Below are 22,874 nucleotides of genomic sequence, written 5' to 3'. Positions count from 1 at the left end.
GAAGTGCAGCTTCTCTCCCTCCACCCGCCTCCGTCCCAAAACAGAGAAAAGGAAATTGAAGGGGGGAAAAAAAAAAAAAGATGGGGGGAAATCCCACACCCGGCCCTGCCAGAGCCCTCCACCCGCTGTAAGTCTGTCTGAAAAGGTCATTAACACAAAGAGGGCACAGGGGCAGCCACCTGCCGCCCCAGACAACTGGGAAAGCCACAGCCGAGGGTGAGGCTGTGAGATCAGGACCCAAAAAAAGGAGGCGAGGGAGGGAGGGATCCAGGAAGGGAACTGGGGGGAGTGGGAGAATTGGACAGGGGAGAGGGGACAACAGATCAACCAGAGGCCGGGGTGGGGGGAGGTAGTGGGGTGCCTGGCCCTGCAGGGCAAGAAGGAGGGTCTGAGAGCAAGGACAGGCAAAGGCTGGAGACCAAGAGACCCGCAGAGATCAGCCAGGGTCCGAGGGCCCTGAGGCTCCTGGAGGCTGGGCTGAGTGGGGAGCAGGTTTCTGTGGTGTGGGGGCACCCCGGGGGGCGGGGGTGCAGGAGGGGAGGAGAAGTTGACTGGGGAAGAGGGAGGGAGGTCTATTAAAAACCTCTCAGTGCATAACACAAAATGTCAGGGTTTATAGCTTCATTCTTGGCATTGCCGGGACTGAGAACCCTGCACAGAAATGTCACCGCTTGTCATGTTTAATCACCTGCTGTTTGTTAACACCTTCCCTGCAAGGAGCCTGGCTCACTCTGCCCCTGAGCCACGGAGGGACCCGGAGACAGACAACACCCTTCCCTGGGCTCTCTCAGGAGCAGCTCCGCTCACCACCCACCTGAAGCCCTCCCCAGGCGCCCAGCAGTGACCCTTCCTATTGGGCAGGTGGGATCCTGGGAAGGGGACCCCACATGGTCCTAGAGAGGGGTTGCGACCTCCGGCCGGGGTGGTGTGCTTGGAGGAGCCTTTCTCCTCAAATTCTGCCCAGCCTTTCCCACCCCAGGGATAAAAGGAGGGCCCTGCTCAGATCCCCCCAGCCTGGAATTCACCAGTCCGCCCACGCGAGCAGCAACTGCCACATAACACCCAACGTGCAGAGCCACCAGCCTCCCAGCCGCGGCCGAGTGCACCATCTGTGGATCCGGCTTGGCGTGCCCTCGGAGTGGGCTTTCCTGGGTTGTTTAGACTAGGAAGTCTCGGTTCTACTGCCCTGTAATTCCTTCCTCTGGGGTGTAGGGATGTGGGAGGTGAGAGTGTGGCTGCCTCTCAAGTAGCACAGGGCTTCCCCAAAACACCTGGCTGTCCCCTGTCTCCTAAAGTGCCGTGTGGTCGACACAGGGACAGAGCTGCGGCCTCTCAAAGTACATCCAAGCCAGGACCCCCACAAACTCAGCGCAGCGCCCAGGCTAGAACCCCGGGCAGGGACGGACAGTGGCGAGGTTAACCCAGTTGGTTTCCAAGGTGACCCCGTTGCTTCTAGGAGCTGTTAAGGCTGGGGGTGACACACCCACCCTGGGCCAAACTGAAATGGTCTCCCAGTGAACCAGGGGACAACGTCCCAATCTTTCCTTCCAGCAAAGTCGAGGCTTTCACAGAAACATCCAACAAGCCCGCATCTGCAAACTTGTCTCCTAGGAGAACGCCCGCTCACTCAGACTTCCCTCCTGAGGTACTCTGCTTCCAGTCCATTCGTTTCCATTTCGCCAGAGACACAAACCAGAATGCTCCTCACCTCCCCTTCCGCCATCCCCACAAGCATGTGGGAGCGCCTCTTTCTCAGGGGGAAGCAATAATGGACGCTTTCCTCCAAAAAGCCCGAAATGCATTTGCATCAACGAACTCATTTTATCCTCACATGGAAGGCCCAGGGATGGCGTCAGCTATTACTAATGGGACACGTGAAGCCCAGAGACCCCCAGGGCTTTGGGCCCGGCAGCATGGCCCATGCCGGGGGCCTGAAGCCTGTGCACCCTCCCTCGTCACCATTTGGGATGGCGTGTCCCCCCCCGGGAAGGAAGCCCCACTCCGCACCTGTGACACGGGACAACTCACTCTCTCCTGGGGAACGGGTGAGGAGAAATGAGATACAAGGGTGGTGTGCTCAGAGCTACTCGGAAGGAAGGCCCTACGCGGACTCGAGGGGTCTGTGTCGTGATTCTGCCCATTTCACCACTGTCCTTACAAGCACCCGTTCCAGGTTGGGGGGTGGGTGGTAGCTGAAGACCCTCTCTATGCCCATCAGTGTTTCCAGTTGGCGCCTGTCATGCCTGGGGAGCCACGTGCACCCCCACCTGAGTGCACATGCACCTGGCCAAGGGTGGCAGCCATGGGGGGCATGGCCTTCAGAAGCACTGAGCAGTTTTAAGTGGAAAAACCCGCACTGGAAAGAGATATATTCTAGTTTGTGACATCCTGGGGCTCTCCCTCTCCACTGTCGCGGCTCCTGCCTCCAAGCAGGGCTGACTGACTGTTGTGGTTGGCCCGGAATGGAGGGCATTCATGGGATGTGGGAGTTCCAGTTTTAAAACGGGGACAATCCTGGGCCTATCAGGACAGTTGGTGACCCTCCCGTGAGGTCACAGCATCCTTGACTACGTGGTTCTGACCATCCGAAACTCTCCCCAGGGTCCACACGGTGTCTGGCTCCTGAGGTCGTGCCCTCTCGGGCATCAAGGAAAGTGCTGCCACCACCTGGGGGGGTGATGACGTGGGCTTCTTGGGCCACGGAAGCTGAGACTTTAGCCTCTCCCATTCTGGGGTTTGCAAAGCTGGTCCCCATCACTGAGAGGGACTGTGAGCCCACACAGAGAGGGTCTCCAACCCAGCAGGCCACTGTGGGCCCGAGAGGAACCCAAGGGATGGGAATGGGGACTGAGATTTGGTCTAGAGCCTCTCCTGCTCTAGAACCACTCAGCTAAGCTTTGTCGGACATGTGTGGCCCACCAGCCAGGCCCTCTGCTGCAATTCTTTCATTAATTTACTATTAGATGGGAAATTACTCCCCACCCAGGAATATATGTTTTCATCTTGTTTTAAGTTAGAATCTTAAAGCAATTACCCAGGCATCTGGTGATGACTTCACCTGCACTGTGGCTGCACAGAACCCAAATTCCAGGCCCTGGAGGGGGCATCTGGGCAGAACCTGGAGCCCCTAAACACCTGGCTGGGGTCCTGAGAGGGAAGTGGGGGTGGGGGCGCACTGTAATCTCTGATATTTGCTGTTTGTGGAAAAACTCCTTCCCAGTGCCACCTGCCCCACGAACCCACTGGTGACAGTTGTTGAGAAGCCTCGGCAGCTGGTGCCGCGGGAGCATTTTCTATTTTTAATTGTTTGATCAGAATATTAACGCATCTAGGCCCATTCCCAAGACACACTTCCCAGCCAGAGGGTTTCCCCCATTTCCCATACCTTCCCCTCTCACTAACCAGAAACTGACTTTGAAAATAACTGGAGACACAAGCCTTAGTGAGTTTGCTTGGGACTTGGTTGTTGGAGGCAGCAAGGAAGCAGGCTCCTAACCCACCCCAAGGAGCCCCTTGGAGCCAACCAACACACCCCAGGCCTCAGGGAAAGCGGGGCTGGCTGGAGAGCCCAAGGGCACTGCCACTTCTTATCTGACCCCACTCTTCCTGGCTAAAGGAAGCCCCCAGTCTCGCCCTCTGCTCTCTGTCAGCCCCACTGGCTCCGTCTGCTCACTTGCCAACCTCAAGGGCAGAACGAGGGGCTGGGGAGGCCCACAGAGCTCCCAGGAAGGGAGGCAGGGACACTGGGAGGGAGGCCGGTGCCCCTGGGCTCAGAGGGGCCGGACAAAAGGGCCCGGCTTTCATGCAGTTTCCATTTACAAGAGGAAGGGAGGGCGGGCTGCTCTGGGGAGGCCACAGGTGAATCCGTTGGCTCCACCGCTGCAGAAGCAACCGGCTGCCCAGAAGCAGGAAGAGCTCTCGGCCCCCTCCACAGATGTGACAGTCACACGACCCAGCCTCAGCTAGGTGTACCTGAGCTTGAGATGGACCATGCTGCTGGAGACAAATCCCACCCTTTCCCAGGAAAAGCCCCCTTCCGACCATGGGGTCCACTCGGCCTGTTGGCTTTCCTTTCCTGACATCCCCTGGGCCCCACTCTCAAGGTCAGGGAGCGGTCCACACCGTGCATATTTATTCACCAGAACCGGCCCCGTTAGCAGCACTCACCACAAATATGCTTTCTGATAAAGTTGGCAGAATAAAAGTCTAGGGCTCAACACAATGTCAGAACTCACCCCCCACCCCCACGACCGAGGGAGGGCGCGGAGGGGCTGAGGCCTGGGTCGCCCAGCCAGCCTGGGGTGAGGCCAGGAGGCAGCTTTTCAGGCTCTCCCCCACTTTTCTCCTTCCTGCTTCACCTCCCAACTTGCAGGCTGTTGCTGGGGGGACCCAAGGGCCAGGGAAGGGGACTCGGAGATGGCGCTAAGCTGAGGGCCAGGTCTCGGCCCCCTGAAGGGCTGGGTCAAGAGGCCGCAGGGTGGGGGGCGGGCCTCGGCTTCCACTAGCCACAAGCTCTCCCCAAGTGGCCTCTTGGGGAACCGAGGACGAGCCTGGCGTCCCCTTTCCTCTGCATCTCCCTGGCCCGTCTCACCTCACTGCACCCCCTTCCCGGCCACCCCATCCTCCCTCTGCACACATGGGCCTTAATGTTTTTATTACCTGTTTGACTCGCTGCCTTACTGCTTCTCCCCTTAATGGGGCCGTAACCGTGGAAACAAGGAATAAACGGCCACCAGAAAATGAGATGATTAAACAGGTCACCCTGGCAAAACAAACTCAGCACAGAGAACCTCTCGGGTGGGGGGGAGGCCGCCCCACCCCCACCCCAGCCAGGAGGCCTGGCCAGGCCCAGTGCTCCCTTCCCAGGTGCCGGAAGCATGGGGGCAGGTACAGGGGGGCGCCCCCTGCTGGGCAGCGGGGCACCCGGGCCACCCCTCAGGGGCATCCCCTCTGCAGCAGCCCTCCAGGCCTGCTGCAGTCTTGGGCTCTTGGGCTGAGTGGGGGCAGGGAGGGAGGCACTGGGCAAGGGGCAGGCAGGGATCAGAGCCAACGGGGAGACACGTGTCCCAGTGACCCAAAGTTCCAGTTCTCACTCCCTCCTGGCTCCTGGGTGCCTCCTGCTTTCTCTCCACCCTGGAGTCCCCACCTCCCGGCTGCATGGCCCCCAAGGTCTCCTGTTCTCGGGTGGCACACTCCCTCCCTGGGGCCCTCTTTGGTTCATGGAGAAAGCCCTAAAAGAAAAGGCCAATGCAGGCCCAAGGTCAACTCAGGAAGGGGCAGGCAATGCCCTGGCCTAAGCCAAAGCCGTAGCAAGAGAAGCCCTCTGGGCTTCTGGAAGGGGCCCCGTGGGCCTAGGGTACCTAGGGGGTGGGTCTGTGGGAAACCCTGAGGATAAGCCGAATGCCAGGGTAGGGGTCCGTGGGCCAGAGGTCCAAAGCCCTGGCAATCTGGGTTGGCACTCAGTGTGAGCCCACCCCCCTTCTCTCGGCTTTGCCCCCTCCTAGCTGAAGGGGTTCTGGAACTGGGGACCTAGTGAGGAAAGACACACGATGGACACAATGTGGTGAGGTCTGCTTGGGAGTTGGGGCAGAACAGAAAGGGGATGCGGGACGGGCAAGGGAGAAGTGGCAGAGTCCCGGCCCACCCACTGGCTACAATCCTGCCGACCCCCACAGGGCAGCTGACTGCAAGGGCAAAGCCTGACCTCAGACCCCAGCTCCCCCAGCTCCCAGCAGCTGAGGCGGGGTCCCCATCCAACCAGACAAATCCCGTCTCTATCCGTAGGCCCCCCCTCACGTCATCCCTAATCCCAGCCCCACTCCTTCCTGTAAACCAGGCTCCAGAAAGCTCTCGAGAAATGAAAACCCAGGTCCTGAGGGAACCAGCCAACATTTCCTGTCTTCCTCCTTCTGCCCCACCAAGCGGCACGGGAGGCACCTGGGGACGAGGCCCATCAGTCAGCCAGTTCCACCAGCACCTGCAGGGGAGGGCACGAGACCTGGGCCTGCACCAAACTCTGCCAGGAGACATCACAGCAGCAGCCGGCGCCTAAGGCCTGCTATGGCGTGAGCAGCAGGAGCAGAAGCTGACATGCTCCCCGGCCTCGGCCGAGCATGGCCCTGGCACACCAACAGCAGCTGATCCCCTGCCCGCCTCTCACCTCCAACTTCCCAAGGCCAACTGGGCACGTGGTGGAAGAGAGGCAGAAAGGCCTGGCGCTAGAGAGCTGGGGGGTCTGGACAAAGGGTGACAGAAAAGTATGATTACACAATGGGAACCTCTTGGTTCCCACTGGCTCCAGAGGAGGTGAGAGGGCAAGAAAAGGGGGGAGGCTGGGTGGACAGCTAGGAGGCACGGGGGTGGGGGGACATTCTCTGCCTATCTCCATCTACCCCAATACCCATCCTTGGAAGTTCAAAGGCCACTCTCTCACAAAGCTCCCAGGCCCCCACCCTGCGCACCATGGCCTGCCCACAGACGACTGCGCCTGCGTTCCCCTCCACCTGGCCGCCCGGACAAAGTTGGGGAGGAGCACAGGGTCTCCATTTCTGTATCTCCCGCAGCAAGTGCTCCCCAAGTGCTCACGGAGTTGCCGGCCACACCCCCTGCAGGGCAACTGCTCCCCAACAGGGAACGCCACGTACTGATGAATCTGGGGTGTGAGACTGCTGTTCCACTCCCTGGTCAGGAGGCCAGAGGGGTGCACACCGGACCCCCGAGGGACCCTAAGGGGGGCCACCTTTGAAAATCGTGCCAAGTGGAGCTGTCTGCCTCCCCCTAATCTGCTCCTCCCTGCTCCTGCTGAACCCTGGCCTAGCTCCCCCGGAACAGCTGCCGCTTGCCTGGGGACCCACAGGCAGTAACTACTACAGAGCAACTTCCTTCCCCCTCTGCAGATGATGATGATGAGAAGCTGGAGGAGGAGGAGTCGTCGTCAGTGGCAGTAGCCTGGGCAGCCAAGGTCCAAGAACCTGTTCAAGGAGGACAGTTTCCAGCCACAAGCCTTAGTGGGGAGAAAGGGCCTGGACCCCTATGAATGGGGGGTCGGCCCGAGCAGACTGATGGAGGGGCGGGGGCATCGCGGACCAGGGGGGGCAGGGAGAAGAGTCAGGGCCAAGGCCTTCCTGGGCCCCACCCAGCCCCAGCCCCGCAGCAGGCAGGGACCTCAGCCAGGGCAGTGCTTTAATGAGGAGCTGCTGCTGCCGTGACTCAGCCCTCCAAAGGTGCCTCCATTTGTTTTATTTTTCCATCATAAAAACCCAAGCTGCAACTTCGCCAGATTCCCTGGCTGTGGGGGTTGGGGAGATGGCACGGGGATGAAGAGGGCTGGGCAAAGGATCTGCCATCAGCCCCCAGTTTCTTTCTTGGACAGGAGAGTTCATGGGTTCCCCTGACTGGTCCCTACCAGGGCCAAAGGGCCTGGGGCGGGGTCCCTCGGGGGGGTCCTTCCGTCCTGCTGTTGAAGGGCCAGGCCAGGCTTTCCAGCCCGCATTCTGCTCTGATGCTTTATGCCTAGCACCAGGGCTGGTTCAGGGACTGCTTCCCAGGAGCCCAGTTCCGGGTCCTCCAGGCCTAGCACGAGGCCCAGGGTGGCCTGTCCCACACGCTCCTCATCAAACGGAAGGTCCACATGACGCACTTCTCACGTCACCCAACAACCCTCCTCCCCCCAGGATCACCCAACTGAGCCCTCCTGGTAAAACCAAGCTGGAGTCGGGGAGCCAGGGTCCCAAAAGGTCATCTGATGCTCGAGCCCCTCTAAACGTCGCCAGCGGGTGTGCGGCAGCCTGTGTGGGAATGGCACCACCTCCAAGGCAGCCCGTCCCGTCCTGGGTGCTGATGCTCCTTCCTGTCCAGACGGCGCCGGAGCACCAACCCCCACCCCCCCAGAGACGGGGAGAATGGGCGCCCAGCCTGACTTCAGGGACTGGCCCAGCTCAGACCGGTTGAGTGCGTCCATCTGGCCAGTCAAAGGCTAGGGGAAGGACAATCGAGGGCAACCTGCTCTATCTACCCCAAAGACGGCCTGGAACCTTTCCCTCCAGAAACAGTACAAGAGCCTTCCCAATCCCATGGACACTGGGTTCCTGGATGCTGCCACCCCTGGCAAGGACCTGGCCTTGAACCAGAGGATTAAGGAAGTTCTACGGGCCCAGAGGCGGGCTGACCTCAGGACAGCGAGGAGCCTGAGCAGTGTACACCGGGGCTGCGTCAGGGAAGCCAAGTTCATTGCTCCCTGGGGTCAGGTACAACCTGAAGAAGTCTGCAGCCTTTCTTCCCTTACCTCGAGACTCTCCATGTGCCCTCGGAGCCTGCAGCTACTAGGAAATTCTACTCCAAGGACGAGGCTAATGGGCCGACCAGCTCGGTTCCTATAACCCCACCTGCCTGGCCTCTTCCACAGCTGAAGCCTGGGCCAGGGTGGTCCAGAAGCAGAGCAAGGGGTCCCAGCTCAGAGTCCCTGGGCTTATCCCAGGGAGGAAGCAGCAGGCCTGGCTTGGCAAGTGGCATTGATTCCTCTCACTGGCTCGCCTCAACCTCACGGCCCCAATGACGGGCCAACCCTGGGCAGGGCTAGCCCTCACCAGCTCCGCCTGCGGTCCAGGGCCTGCCTTCTGTACTCTGCTCTCTTGCCCACTCGGCCTTTGACCTGGCTTGGTTTGACCTTTGACCTTGGATTCTCCAGTGGACATCTCTTGCCCTGGACAGTCCCTCCCCTTTCTCTCAAGTTCCCCAGGAGGAGAGAGAGACAATTACACCAGCTCCTCTGTCAGCAACATCATCATCATCAAGGGCTCAACTGCTGTTTTCCCAGCCATTCCCAGCCTGACTTCCAGTTGTGCTCAGGGCCTAGGAATCAGCCTGCCAGGGGCCTAATCCTGGGGAGCCTCCCAACCGCGGGATGGATTTACCTGCCTCTGAAAGCTTCCTCCCTTCCTCCCCTCCCCCCTCCGGTTCCCTCCCCAGGGAAATCACTCTAAAAGGGCCTAATGGAACCAGGGCCTCCCCTCTTCCTCTCTCCTCCCTCCCTCCCTCTCTAGCTTTCCTTTTTTTTTTATTAGCATTTGTGGAATTTATTCCCAAACTCTCCTAATCTTCCGTACACAACCATTTGATTTGCATAACCCAACCCCCTCTCATAAAAACTGGCTGCTAGTTTAATTAAAAAATGTAAATTTGCTGTCATCTCGGGGCCTGGTGAATTAGGACGACATCGGCATTTTTTATTGCTAAAGACGTCCAGATTGATCCAGCCCTTGGCTGAACCATGGTGGGGGAAAAGGGGTCCACGTGGTCCCCGAGGGTCACGAGGTCCTGACGTTCCCTCCCGAGAAGCCTTGGTTCTCCCACTCCTGAATTCCTTATGGCCGCAGCATTTCAGTCCCCAGATGGGTCCGAGGCTGGAGGCAACACTAACCGCCGAGCCGACGTGTGGTGGGTCCCTGGTGCCAACAACCCTTGGGGGCTGGCACCACCAGCCTTGCACTGTGCAGGAGACCCACTGCAGATGCTGCCAGTGGAGCCCCCGAGGGAAGAAAGACCCAGGCCGCAACGACCCTGGCCCTGCCTGGTCCGGGAGAGGGTTCTGGAGGTCCGGGGAGAGGCTTCTAGCTCCCCAAGATGAGCCTGGAGCCCAGCCCAGAGCCGGGCTCAGAGGGGACACCAGAGTTCCCACCTGCTTCCCTTTTTTGGTAAAGAGGGGGAAAATGTGCTTTCTTTTTGAAGTTCTGAGATTAAGTGAAACTTCTAAGTTCAAAGAAGAGGCTGCGATGGTATCATAGTATCACCAGATGACTCCTCCAGAAACAGTCAGAACGTGGGCGACCTGGCCTCCCCTCACCCCGGGGCCAGAGCCCAGGCTCGGCTCCTGCCACAGGAGGGACAGCTGACCTTAGGGCCCCTTTGGGCCTCTAGGAAAAGTTTTCCGAGCCTGTCCCTGGAGCGCTGGGAGAAGTCAACTCCTGAAGACTCGGCGAGGTGCCACAAGAGGTTCTGCCACCAGTTTCCTGCCAGGCCTGGGAGGCCCTGGCTCCCGCGGGGGACTCCCAACAGAAGGGCTTTGGAGTTGGGCCCCCACGGCAGGTGGGAGGGACTAGTTGGTATTTTGGGGGGGGGGGGGGACGGATGCCGGCTCCAGTTGGCTCCTCGTGTGAGGAGGGCCCTCCTTCCAGCTGAGTGATGCCTGCTCCCATGGGTCTGCCCGCGAGCAGAGGCTTCCCTGACCCAGCAGGTGCTGAGGTGCCCGCCTCGGCCCATCTATAAATTCTAGGCTGGGTGGGGGCCCCGTTTCCGAAGAAAGGAGGTGGGGCCCGAGAGGGAGGCGGTGAGCCACCTGATTAGAGGCGCAGGCGGGCTGGTTCTCTGTGGGAGGGGAGGGCAGGGAGGGGCAGGGTGGCACCGGTGGCCTTGGACACCATCCCCACTTTGCCCAGCAGGGGGTGCCACACCTTTCCCGGGCCCAGAGGTCCCCAGCACCCCAAGATCAGTCAGCCAACATCACACCTGGTGGGGCACAGCCTCAGAAACTCCATGGAACACCCCCTTCCACTCATATAACCCTTCTTAAAGTCTGTCCCCACGGCCCACGGAGAACCCCAGTGCTAACTCCTGCCTCTTTGACCTCAGAAGGCCAGAAGTCAGCTCATGGGTCCCACACACGGTTGTCCCAAGGGCTATGCCATGAACTTGGGCCTATTAACAGCAACAACTCAAACAGTCACTGCCATCCCCGATCCTATTATCAGTGAAGCAGAAGGGTTCAGAGATCAGCCTCCATGAATTAGCAACCTGCTTATTACTGACTTTTTTTTTTTTTTTTAATACTTCGGAAGAAGACAGAAGCTTTTGTCAGCCAGAATTCAAGGGTCTGGGTTAAAATCTGGTTTCACTGGAAAGAGGTCATGGAAAGCCTGAAGAGCTTAAGGCAAACCTCCCTTTGGGCTCAGGTGGGCACCCCAGATGGGAAGAAAAGAGAGATATTAAAGAAAATTAGATAGAAACCAATAAAACACCAAAATCTCATGATCAGCTGTGTCACAGGCCAGCGGTGCGCTCAACCCTAGCCCAGTGCCACACCAGGCCCCCCAGGAAACAGCTACCTGGATTTAGGAGTTTGCCAGGTCCACCCCCTCCCAGGGTGGGGGCTATAAAGGGAGCCGGGGAGAGTCCTGGGCCCCTCACTTTGAACTGATAACCGCCACCTCATCCCACGGATTCTCAGGTGAAAAATACTCATTAGCCATAATAAGCAGCTTGATCTTCCGACACAGCCTCGTCCCAAATAAATTAAATTCCTTTACCTTGAGACAGTCGCCCCGAAACCAGACTAACCACCTTTCCCAACAGGACGCTGCTTTCAAAAACCAAACCACCCCCCCCACACTAAAAAAATAAAAACACACACCCCACAGCCAGACACACTGAGATCTCTGCAGGGGGCAGGAAGGGGGAGGCAGAAAAATACACGGAGCTGGTACACAAACCACGGAGAACAAAAACCCCCACAAAAAATCCCTAAATCCTCTCTCTGGGTGCCCCCCCAGCGCCCTCACCCCCTCAGTTCTTTCACAATGACAAGCATCAAATTAGTCACAGTGGCCAAACAAGTAACAAATAATCACAATATCATCACAAGTCTCGCAATCCAGAAACCAGGGCAAGAAAACGCAGCCGGCACCCGACCCTCTCCAGGCCAGCCCCCACCCCCGGCTCAGCTGCTACCTCATTGGGCTAAAAATAATAACTTCCGTAAAAGAACCGAAAGAAAAGTGAAAGAGCCTCCCCTGGGTTCCCACCGGCCGGTACCTGTTCCGAGATCCATTCTCCTCTCTTTGGTCCCAAACTCTTCGCGGAACGCCAGAAAAAAAAAAAGAAAAGAAAGAAAGAAAAAGAAAACCAGAAAAGAAACAAAAAGCTGATTAGTCTCTTGCAATGCCCCCCCCACTCCCCACCCCATCTCCCCCCGCCACACAGCGCCCCCCCACCCCGCGCGCGCAATCGAAGGACAGACAAATCCCCGGGTCTTGGGGGTGGGGGGGCCGGGGTGGGGAGAAGGGGGACCGAGGGAGGGAGCGCGAGCCGGGGAAGGAGAGCGAGAAAGTTTCTTCCCTCCTCGCTCGCTCGCTCGCTCTCACGCTCCGGCATTGCACACTCGAAGCGGCTCCACCGTGCTCTCGAATTTATTAAACTAAAAGAGAAACTATTTATAGACGCGGCCCTTCCTGGGGGGGCCGCGGCCCGGCCCGGGAGGCCGAGGGGCGTCCCCGGCCAGGCGGGCCCGGGGCCCCCCTCTCGCGCCGCCCCCGCCCTCGCGCCGGCGCCCCCTGCCCTCCCCCGCCCCGCTCCCGCACTCACCATAGTCGGAGAGTCGAAAGCCGAATTCACTTAAATAATCAACTTTCATAATACTTAATTAATGCCTAATTGCAACTGATTACTCCCCGAATAACAAGTTGTTTTAAAACCCTGATGTCATTGCTCCTGACGGTAGCACTCGGGGTAACAGTTTGGCAGGAGGCGCGGGCCGGCGGGCGGGGCCGGGGGCGCGGCCAGGCGCCGAGGTGATTGGCAGTCCCGGTTGGGCGCCGCCTCCTCCGGGCCGGGCCGCGCCGGCTCCGCGCAGGTGAAGAAGCAGCGCCCGGCCCGCCCCGCCCCGCGCCCGCCGCCGCCAGCCCCGCCGGGAGGCCGGAGTCAATGGGCTCGGGCTCGTCCACGCCGCCGCGCGCGCCCGCCGCCGCCAGCCAACACACACACCAAGCGCGCGCGCCTGGCCCGGACGCGCGCGGCTCCGGCGGCCGGCCCCCTCGGCCCAGCGCTCTGCCGACCCTTTGACTCGGCGCTCGGAGCCCCGCGGGGGGGAGGGTTCTGGGGGGGCGGCGGTGGGGGAAGTGGAAGAAAGCTCGGTGGGGTCGCGACTGGCTGGAGCGAGGGTCCGGCGGACGGGGCTCGCGCACGCGCGCCAACTCTCGCCGGCCGCGCGCTCGCACACTCGTCCCGGCCGCTCGGGACCCGCCGCGGAGCGCGCCCCACGGCCCGCGCGCACTCACTCCCGGACCCGGGCCGGCGCGCGCGCGGCCGCGCAAACTTTTCCGCGCGGGGCAGGTGAGGGGCGCGCCTGCTCTCCCCGCCGGCTCCGGACTGTCCCGGGAGGCAAAGGGGCTTTGTTCCCCTCCGCCCGTGCCGTGGGTTTCCTCATTACTGGCTTGCGGCTTTGTGAGCTGGCAGAAGAGGAACCTCCTGGGCGGGGAGACTGGGCCCTGCGCTCCTCCGTCCTCCGCGCACCTGCTCCAGGCTCCCAGGAGGGCCGAGGCCAGGGGGCTTTCCACCGGTTTGGTTTGATTTTGCCTTTAAAATGGACCCTCGCGCCCTGTGGGCTCGCTCGCCCGAGGGCGTCCTCCCCACTCGGCCACACTCGGGGCACCGACCCCTAAGGACCCAAGGAAAGGGGCACGGAGGCCCAGCGGGGTTCCCTGGCCGTCCACGGGCCTCCCAGGGGATGGGGGTTTGCCGTGGACCGCCGCACATCCCTTATCCCCCGGCTCTTCTCCTTCCCCCTCCCGTCTAGGGCAGAAATGGGGGTCAGCACCCCTTTCTGCTTCCCACACACCCCCCTCGGCAGCCTTTTCTCAGAGCACTGCACCACAGAGCCGCCGCCCTCACGTGGGGCTCCTTTTTGCCCTCTTGCCGCTGTCTTCCGCCGGGCCCATGAGAAAAGGCCGTCTGCGGACAGAACACGGGTGTCCCCAACCAAGCCCGCCAGCGTCTGCCACCTGCTCCCCCTGTCCCCTGGGGTCAGGCCCTGCCCCTTCCCACATCAGACCACGTTTCCGGTCCTTCCCAGCTCCTCGCAGGAGTGGGGCGCCTGACTCTCTCCTTGCTCCTCCGTTTCCTCAGAGAAAGCAGTTTGGTGGGTCTCATAGCCATGCCCCCCACCCCCTCTACATCCCCAGACTCCCCTGCTGCAGCCATACAGGCTGAGAGTCCTTACATTTTAGTGACCTGGGGCCAGGGAGGCAGGGGGAGGCTCAAGGAAAGAGGGAGCCAGGTGAGCCGGAACTTTGGGCAGTGCGAGTGGAGGCTGGCAGCCCGGGATCTCCCTGCCCCTTGCCGCCCCAGCCTGCCACCTTGCTCCCCTCCCCCGGCTCCTCTCCCTTCTTTCTTCTCCCCTGCTTCAAGAGGGCCACACTGCCTTCAGATGAGGGGACGGAAACAGGGCCCAGCTTCTCTCCAGCCATTGGGCAGCACGAAGCAAAATGGTGCTGGCCTATTTTTGCAATACTTCTATTTTGAAAAGGGAGGGGCCCAGGGAGGCCTTAGGGCAAACGAGAGGGAGTTAATCTGCTCTTTCTCCTACTTTCCTCTTATTTTTCTTTCTCCCTTTTTCTAATGGCTCTTCAATTCCAAATAGCCTTACCAGGAGTTTAGCATCCTTCCCGTTCAGCTGCCCTCCCTGATGCCTTCTTGGCAGCCCCATTCCTGGTTGTCACCCACTCCTCCACCCTTCAGGCCTGCCCCTATCCCTATGTAGTAACAGTGGCCAGGAGGCCCAGAAGCTTTACCGAGCTTCCCCTGACCCTAAAACCATCAATCAGGGAACAGAGCTCCTTACCCAAACCAAGCCACATGCTAACAAAGTACACTTGCTGGCCCAGGGCAACTAGGCAGCGGGACTGTGCACTTCTGCTCCCCACCTAGGGTCTCAGAGAGGGTGTCTGTGCATCCAGGATGGCTCTGGGGTGCACACACATTGCTGGGCACTCCCACCCGGGACCCCCCAGTTCAGCCCCCTTGCAGTTGTGGGAATGAAACCACAGACTATCGCACACCCCGACTCCCAGTGCTCAACCTCTGCTTCCCTGTCTCGGCCGCTGGGATGTAGAAGGAAGCCTGAAGATGCCGGGGTGGAAGTGGTGATTCTGGGTGCACCTGAAGATGTCAGCGCCTATGGGGAACTCCTTGCATACATGACCCAGATGGCCTGCTAGCCATGTCTCAATGTTCTCCTGCTGATGGTGACCAGTACAAAGGGCCTTACCCCTGAGGAGAGCATGGTAGGGGGGAAGGAAAGAGTTTTTTCTTTCCAATCACCTAGGCAGGGCCAACTGGACTGGCATCCCAGTAAGGATGGGGCCCTTGGCAGGCAAAGGCTGGAGAGGAATGGCTAAAGGGGTGGGACAAAGAGAGAGCTGGAAGGCTGGCAGAGAGGGCAGGGCCAGGAGGCCAGTGGTGGAGGGAGGCGTGGGGCTGCCTGGAAAGCCTCTGCTCTGCCAAGACAAGGGCCTAAACCAACTACTGAAGGTTTGGGAGGCCCTGTCCATGAGCAAAGGGCCTTCAGAGCAGGATAGCAGTTGGAGAAGCACAGAGGACTAGGCAACCTCGATTTGAGAAGTCGGAGAAGACCAAGGCCTCGAGGTCGTGGGGTGTGAGTCAGAGGCCGCGGAATGGAGGGGTCCCCGGGTTATCTCCCTCCCCGTCTCTCTCTTCCTCTCTCTCTCTGGGTGTGTGTGCTTATGCAAAGGGGAGAGACCTAGGACTCGACACCTCTTGAGGCCATGGCCCATTTTTGCCTTGATGGCACTGATGTGGTGACAGTGGGCTACTCTTGGCCAAGGGCAGTAGCCCACTGCTTCTCCTGTGGCCCCGGCCACACCCCTTAGATCCCGAGGGCTGGGCCACGGTGAAGACGTTCACACGTGGGACTCGGGACGGAAAGCCCAGTGCCGCATTTCCTGCTGGTGTCAAGGCCCAGTGCTACCAGCTCCTCCTTGGACACCCGTCCTCGCAGGAGAAAAAGCAGAAAGCTATAAAGCAACCCCACCCACCAGGCACCTCCACATCAGGACCAAGGGAACTGTCAGCTCTCCCACGTCAAGCTGCCGCCGCTGGCTGCCATCCCCCCCGCCCCACATGCCCACTCATCCTCTCCCTCCCGAGCCTGCGGCCTTCTCACTCACCAGCCTGTTTATACACCAGGTATCTCATGCTTTATCTGCTCTCAATTCAAATTTGCAACTTTCACATAAACTTGAACAAAGCTCTTTTTGTTCCTATACCCCACCCCAGGATCCCAATAAACTGGTTCCCTCCAAGGCGACTGGGCCAGGGCATGAAGCCTTGGCCAAAGGGCCACATGTGCGTGTGAACAAGCATGTTCGCACCTGCGCGGGAGACTGTGTGTGTGCGTGTGAGTGAGCACGCTCACAGGCTGCTGGGGAGGGTGTTGGGCAGCGCAGGGAGCAGTGAAGACAGGACAGGAGCCGCTGGTGGGGAGCAGACGGCGAGCCGCGGGCACCACGGATGGGTGGGCATGGGGGACCAGAAGGGACGGGCGTCAGGGTGAGGTGCGGGGGCACAGGGGCCAACAGGAAACAAAGAGGAGAAAGGAGCAGCCAAGTGGGTGGCGCGCGGAGGGGCTGAGGCCACGCTCAGTGTAAGACAGACACACGATCGCATTATGGCCCTATAGGGCTGGCAGAGCCGCACGCTTGGCCCTGTAATCCTGTTAGCCAGCAATCTCCATTCCGAAAGAGCTTCATTTCTTTGTGAATATTTGTAAACTAGATATCTAATGGAAAATTATAGGAAAATTATAGTGAAATTCATGACGGAGAAATCCGATTATCCCTAATTCAATTATGCCATCTTAGCCCACACAGCACATTTCCCATTTTTTTCCCATAAATACCGATGCCAGGGGTCCCGGTAATCAAATAAAATTGAAAATCATCTTCCCATTAAATTCAATTAGCCGCAATTTCTAAAGCCTATCAGAGATTTTAATTACTAAATTATAAAATTCTCCAATGCTAAATTGAAACCAAAAAAATTGCACATCCTTATATTTCAGAGAAAAAAAAAAGGTCCAGCAAAATCCTTGAAAAATGCCCTCCGCTCTGTGCTCAGCTCCAAAGCACGTTTCCCACCTGGAGGGCCCTCACATCCCTGCCCACTTCCCCAGCTGGAGATGAAGCCAGTGGGGAGGGCCGGCTGGGGAGGGGCCCCGGCATATTGATTAAAAGAGGGGCAAACCACACCCCACACCCCCACAGGAGCAGGGCCGGGCTGGCCCCTGGGAGGGCCCGCCTCCCTCACTCGGGCTGGCTCCAGAGATGCCCCCGACTCCGTCTCCCACCAAGAGATCTAGAGCTGCCACCATCTTAGCCCGCCGGAAGGGCCCAGGGTTCTGCAGGGTTCTAGGGCAGCAGATGGGGGGCTGCTTCTGATCATTCTTCCGGGCCCCCAGATGGCTCGGGCTGGGGCAGGGGCAGGAGAAGGACGGCGCGTGGTCTAGAGGGTGGACCTAGAGCATGGGATGGTTCTGTGGCTGGAATCTTCTCCAGAGTACTCCCAGGAGCCGGGATCCTGGCACTGTACCGGCCTCCTGGGAGAAGAGCCAGGGACTGCCATGGCCCAAATCTGGCCTCTCCCTGCACCTCCGGCTCAGTCTGTGTTCTCTTTTCCCTCTCCCGGGACGCCAACAGCCTTCCCAGAAGAAGCACCCTTGCCCCATGGGAGCGGCCCACTCTTTCACTCCCACCTCCTCTTAGGGAAGTGCTGGCCACAGCCCCAAACAGTAGTGGCGCCTCTGGCCCCACCCCGCCAGCCACTTACCCTGCTCTAAAGGGTGCTCTGGGAGTCAGGAGAGCCTGGGGAGGGGACCTCGGTGGTAGCATAAAGTGACCGAGGTCTGAAGCCCAAGGTAGGTGGCTGGGCAGCAGCTGGTGGCCGGGCAGTTCCGGGCCTGCCAGCTGCAGACCTGCCGGCAGCCCATCACCCAGGGAGAGGGAGCTGCTTTAATTTGCCAGGCAGTCAGGAACGCCAGCAGGGGAGGCACCCGCAAACAAAACAAAAACAAAAAAGTTAATTATCTTTGGCTTTTTCTTAATAAATATCCAAACTGGCCCGGCCGGATCCTCCGCTTTGGAGGGAGAGAGAAGGAGGAAAAAAACCCCAAACCGAATCCAATCCTCGTGTCTGCCGTTCCCTTTGTCTGCCGTCCATGTGTTTATTCCTCATCGGACTCAGTGACAGTCTCACTTTAGTTCCCAAATTTTGAAAAGTGCAAGAGTGTGACCATCAAATCTTTTTTTAAGTTTTGGGGTAAGGAAGTGGGGAGTGAGGTGTGAAGAAGGGAGAGGAAGGTGGAAGGGAAAAGGGTGAGAGAAACAGGGGAAGCAAAGGAGAGAGTGAGAGAGAGACGGACAGAAGGAAAGAAGACAGAAAGTGTGATGCAGGGAGCTGAGCTAGTCAGACTGCCCGCGGGCAGGGCCCAGCCCGTGGCCCCAAACAGGGCCTGTTCTGGAATGTTGGGCTGGCCTTTCATTTCAGTTACGATTCTCAGACACAGGAAAATCAGGGATTTCTCATTTTAAAACTCCGAAACCTTCCAGGTCTCACTGGCCACTCCAGCTACCCGGTTGCTGCCAATCCCTGTGCCAATCTTCCTTCTAGAAGCTGGGCTGGTGGAGAGAAGCAGGAGCCGAGGGAGGGTTCCAGAGGACAGGAGGCTGGCCGTCTTTGCCAAGGCGTGAGATTTTTCTGTATGCAACCGCAAGGGTGGCCGGGGAGAGGACTGCACGTGTTGCTGCATGGGCTTACATGTTTAGATGGTGTGTGTACACGCCTGAGTCCACACGGTTAGAAACATGTGTTAGGGCACGGGGTGGGGGGACAGCGGGGACATCCGTCTAGTCCCACATTGAGCACAGGCTCTAGAGTCCAACTGCCTGGCTTCAAACCCCAGCTCTACCATTCCCTGGCTGTGCAAACTTGACCAAGCCACCGACCCTCTCTGAGCCTCCATTTTCTCAGCATCAAAGGGGAACCATAGGTAGTGGTTGCCAGGGGCTGGGGAGAGAAGGGAATGGAGAGTGACCACTAATGGGTAGAGAGTTTCTTTTGGGAGTGACGACAGTTTTCTAAAATTAGACAGTGGTGATGGTTGCACAACTGTGAATATACTAAACTGCTGTATTGTACACTTTGAAAGGGTAAATGTTATGATATGTGAATTATACATCAATGAACTGGTTATTTTAAAAAGAGGATAATAATAGTACTTACTGCACAGAGTGTTTAAGGACATAGCACATAGCTTGGCACCGAGTAAGCGCTCGATTAGGATTAGTTATTACTATGGGTCAGGATGGATGAGTTAGCATCTGGGGCCTGGTATCCGTGAAGGTATACAGTGGGTGCTCACAAGCGTCTTCATGGATCCTTAGTGCCAAGGCCAGCAGCCTGTCAAGCAGCCGGGCTGCTCCAGGACGCTTAGATGGGGCTCCCGGGCAGGGATGGGCGAGCCCCCCGCCTTCTCCTGCCTCCCGGCCTGGGTCCCTGGAGAGAAGGCTGCCCTGTGTGGCGGCAGCCTCCTTTCCCGTACACTCTCTCCATCTCAAGAGCACTCATATTTTCCATGTGCAACAGACCGTGAATTCACCTTCATACTAGTTACAGGGTTATTTAGCTGTTCCTGACACTGACAATCACCAAACTTTAATACGCTGCTTGGCTTCTCCCTGCTGTGCTCTCTGCCCACCTCCCAAGTCCCCGGGAGAGGCGGGGAAGGGCCCAGGTCCCGCCCACTCTTGCCAAAGCTTGCCCTTCAGAATGATGGAGTGATGGGAGCAAAGGGCGGGGGGCAGAAGGAGAAGACGATGGGCAAAAGGCAGGGGCAGGGGACAGCGGGGCGAGGGGAAGGAACCCCAGAGCTAACTGGAGAGCCAGTCCCCCTGCTCCGGCCTGACACTAATGCATGCAGCCTGACATCCCGTCCCGTCTGGAATGAAGACTCAGCTGACAGGGCCGCTGGTCTGAGGGCTGGAGGCCCCGGCCAGGACAGACCCGGGGCCAGGCTGCTCGGAGCTCCCAGGGCCGGCCGGTCGGACGAGCAGATGCCATCCAGAGCGACCCAAGGGAGCCCATTCCTACCAAGCAGAGAAGCCAGTTCTCATCAGCTCCTGCCTCGCCCTCCGGCCAAGCCACCTTTCCCGGCAGAGGTTTCTCTCTGGCTTGAAGTCCTGTCGGCTTTGGGTCCCTGCTGAAAACTGCTGCCTGCATCGTGTCTCTCCTCCTTTGACAGAGGCAGGGGGATGTGCCCAAAGCTACTGCCAAACCTCAGATGGGAATAGAGGCTCTGAGACATCTCCTCCTGAGCACCCAAATCACACAAGCCTGGCACTGCGGGAGACGGGGCCAAAGCCAGGCACCCGAGAGCCGGCTTCCTTGCCCTCTGGGAAAATCTGCTGCCACTGCACTCCTCCACGGACAGCCCCATCAGGGTCTTCGTCTCTCTCTTCCCCTGGCTTCACCAGACTCCCTTCTTTCTGTCTTCCTGGGCATCCACACCCTTCCCAGGAGAAGGCCCAGCTCCTGGAAGGTCCTCAGAGGTCACCTGCTGGCCCAGGGGCCAGTCAAGGCCACAGAGATCTCGGGCCCCTCCCCTTAGCCGCCCTCCCCGCCCCACCCCACCCTGAAGCAGTCATGTCCTCCTTCCACAGAGCTTCCTGGGCAAGTGAGGGAGGGAGTGTTCACTTTGAGAATGGACTGGGCAGAATCCACAAAATCTGAGCTGGCCACATCAGCCACTCAGAGGCAGAGGGTCCCAGGAGCAGAAAGCCAGAGCAAGAGGACCCAGAGACCAGCTTGGCAAGGACCTGGATCGGGGGGCTTGGGAAAGCCTGCACAGGCCACGGGCAGAGCTGGGGGGTGGGCGAGCAGAGGAGCGGCAGGCAACCCGCCAGCGGGTTCCGGGTTTGTATCCACCTCCTGGCTGGAGTGGGGGAAACGACCATAGGGGCCCGGGGCAAGAGTGATGTCCACAGGCCCGATGGGAGAAGGGGCTTGTTGACTGCAAACTGTCCATTATGGCTCCGATTATAAGCATGTTGCGCAGGGCTCTCAGCACGATGCCGGGGAAATCCAATACGCGGAAAGGTTAATGCAATCAATTAGGGTGACAAGGAAGTAAAGTAAAGCCTTCCGAGTAGATGAAAAGGAGAGAGCCAGCCACGGAGCTGGGAGGGGTGGGGGCAGGAGGGGTGATGGGAACAGGAGCTTGTGGGATGCAGAAAAGAGGCTTGGAAGGGGAAAGCGAGGTGTGCAAAAGGCCGAGGGGCCCGTGCAAAGAGGACAGCAAGAGGCATGGCAGCGGGGCCAGCAGGAGGGGGCGGCCCCTGTGCTGAGGTCTGTGGGGACACGGCTTCCACCTCAGACCTCTGACAGCCATGCAGCTTCGCTCTCCTCCCTGGCTCGCCCTCCCTTCCGGCCAGCCTTTCCTCTGGGGTTGGAGCCAGGCTCCCGGATTAGCTCGCAGTGGAGGAAGGTGTCACAGCATCCCTGGTCCCTGACCCCGTACCCAGCAGGCTCCCACCATGGAACCTCCAGGGCCTTCTGGGCCAGAACTGTGGCCCACATTCCCCCTACCCCCAAACAGACCCAAACTTCAGGTCTGGACCCGCCGTCTGTCAGCAGCACCCACAAATGCAGCCTTCGCAGCTTTCCTCCAAGTCCCCGCCGCCCCCACTCCTCCTTGTAATAAACCCGCGAAGCTGACCCCCATTTTACAGATCAAGAGGCTGACGCTCAGAGAGGCTGGTGCCCTGCAGCAGAAAATGGCCAACCCAGGACTGAACTGAGAACCCTAACGGCCTCCGGTCCACTCTCCATGGGGCATCCCCGTCCCTGGCACACACTAGAAGGAGGAACCTCGCCTTCCCCAAGGAGCCAAACTCAGAGGTCCCTGGGTGGGGGGTGGGACACCTCATGGAAGCTGCCCAGGGTGGCTGCTGCCTCCCACACGGTTTGAGTGCATGGGGGGAGGGCAGGCTTGGGGGTGGGGGGTGGGAAACAAGCCCTCATTTACTGGAGGGTCCTGTGCCATCTAGACGCTTTCAGCCATGTTAACTCACTTACTTGTCCCAACAGCCCTGCAGGGTAGCTCTTTTTCTTCTCATCTTATAAAAGAGGAAACTATGGATTGGAAATTCAAGAACTTGCTAAAGGCTACAGGATAGAGAAGTGCAGCCCTAGCAGCTGGCAGCCAGAGCTCTGGAGATACGGTGGCTGTGGAGGAGAAGGACAGGCAGGACTTTTAGGCAGGTAGGACTGAGCAGAGGCTGAGACTCGGAGCAGAACAAGGAGAGGGTTCCCCCCACCCACCCCCAACAGACCAGGACTGTGAGCATCCCTGCAAACTAAAGGATGGGGCTCCCAGAAAAAGGCCCGGGCTCAAGAATAGTGCCACGAAGACAAGTGCACAGGGCAGGAGCCTGAACTCTCAGGGCAGGGCTTGGCAAACTGTCTCCGTAAAGGGTAGATAGTAAATTTTAGGTTTTGCAGGCCAAAGGTTTCTGTTTGGAGCCACTCAAGTCTGACCTTGTGGAATGAAAGCAGCCAGAGACAAGACATGAAAGAATGTGCTGCCTGTGTTCCAATAAAACTTTATGTACAAAAAGCAGGTAGTGGGCCACAGTTTGCTGAGCCCTGCAGAGAATGGACACGGCTAGGGCGGCCTCCCAGGACCTGGATGCCCAGGTCTCCAATCAGGGGAGCCTGCCGGGGCTGGCAAGGAGTGGAGGGAAGGGCTGGGTGGACTTCAGGGGGCCGAGCCCTCGGGACCAAGTAAGGTGCCATCACCAGAAGAGGCTGGAGACACAGAACGACAAGCGCTGGCATAGGAGACAGGTGTCCGGGGACCGGTCCCAGCTCGCAGCCCCCCAAGAAGCCCTAGACTGTGCTTCAGCTGCTCATGGGTGATACAAAGGGGCAGAGGACTCCAGCTCTTCCAACTCTCTGGCTCTCTGCGTCCAGGAGAGAGGAGTGAGGCTGGGGCTAAAGGCGGAGGACAGGAGTGGGGCAGAGGGGCCAGACCGCTC

The 22,874-nt window shown here is 59.1% G+C and overlaps 1 protein-coding gene across 5 annotated transcripts in view; it reads right to left on the bottom strand.

Moving 5' to 3' along the window:
* The window catches only part of CASZ1 (castor zinc finger 1), a 144,247-nt gene that overhangs the window by 42,184 nt on the left and 79,189 nt on the right, over positions 1 to 22,874 (bottom strand). For 2 of the 5 annotated variants that reach the window (XM_037828541.1, XM_037828542.1), the window contains exons 1-2: positions 12,355 to 12,657; positions 11,806 to 11,844 (exon numbers count right to left, since the gene is read on the bottom strand). The exons of 1 other annotated variant lie outside the window; for it this stretch is intronic. In XM_037828541.1, the coding sequence (XP_037684469.1) occupies positions 11,806 to 11,844; positions 12,355 to 12,403 (88 nt within the window). In that variant the 5' untranslated portion in view covers positions 12,404 to 12,657. Of the gene's footprint in view, positions 1 to 11,805; positions 11,845 to 12,354; positions 12,659 to 22,874 lie in introns of those variants that run through there. 2 more of the 5 variants (XM_037828543.1, XM_037828544.1) reach the window with 2 other exon arrangements.

The sequence above is a fragment of the Choloepus didactylus genome, chromosome 2 (genome assembly GCF_015220235.1).
Source record: "Choloepus didactylus isolate mChoDid1 chromosome 2, mChoDid1.pri, whole genome shotgun sequence".
Classification (NCBI taxonomy): domain Eukaryota; kingdom Metazoa; phylum Chordata; class Mammalia; order Pilosa; family Megalonychidae; genus Choloepus; species Choloepus didactylus.
This window is presented reverse-complemented; position numbering and strand designations above follow the sequence as displayed.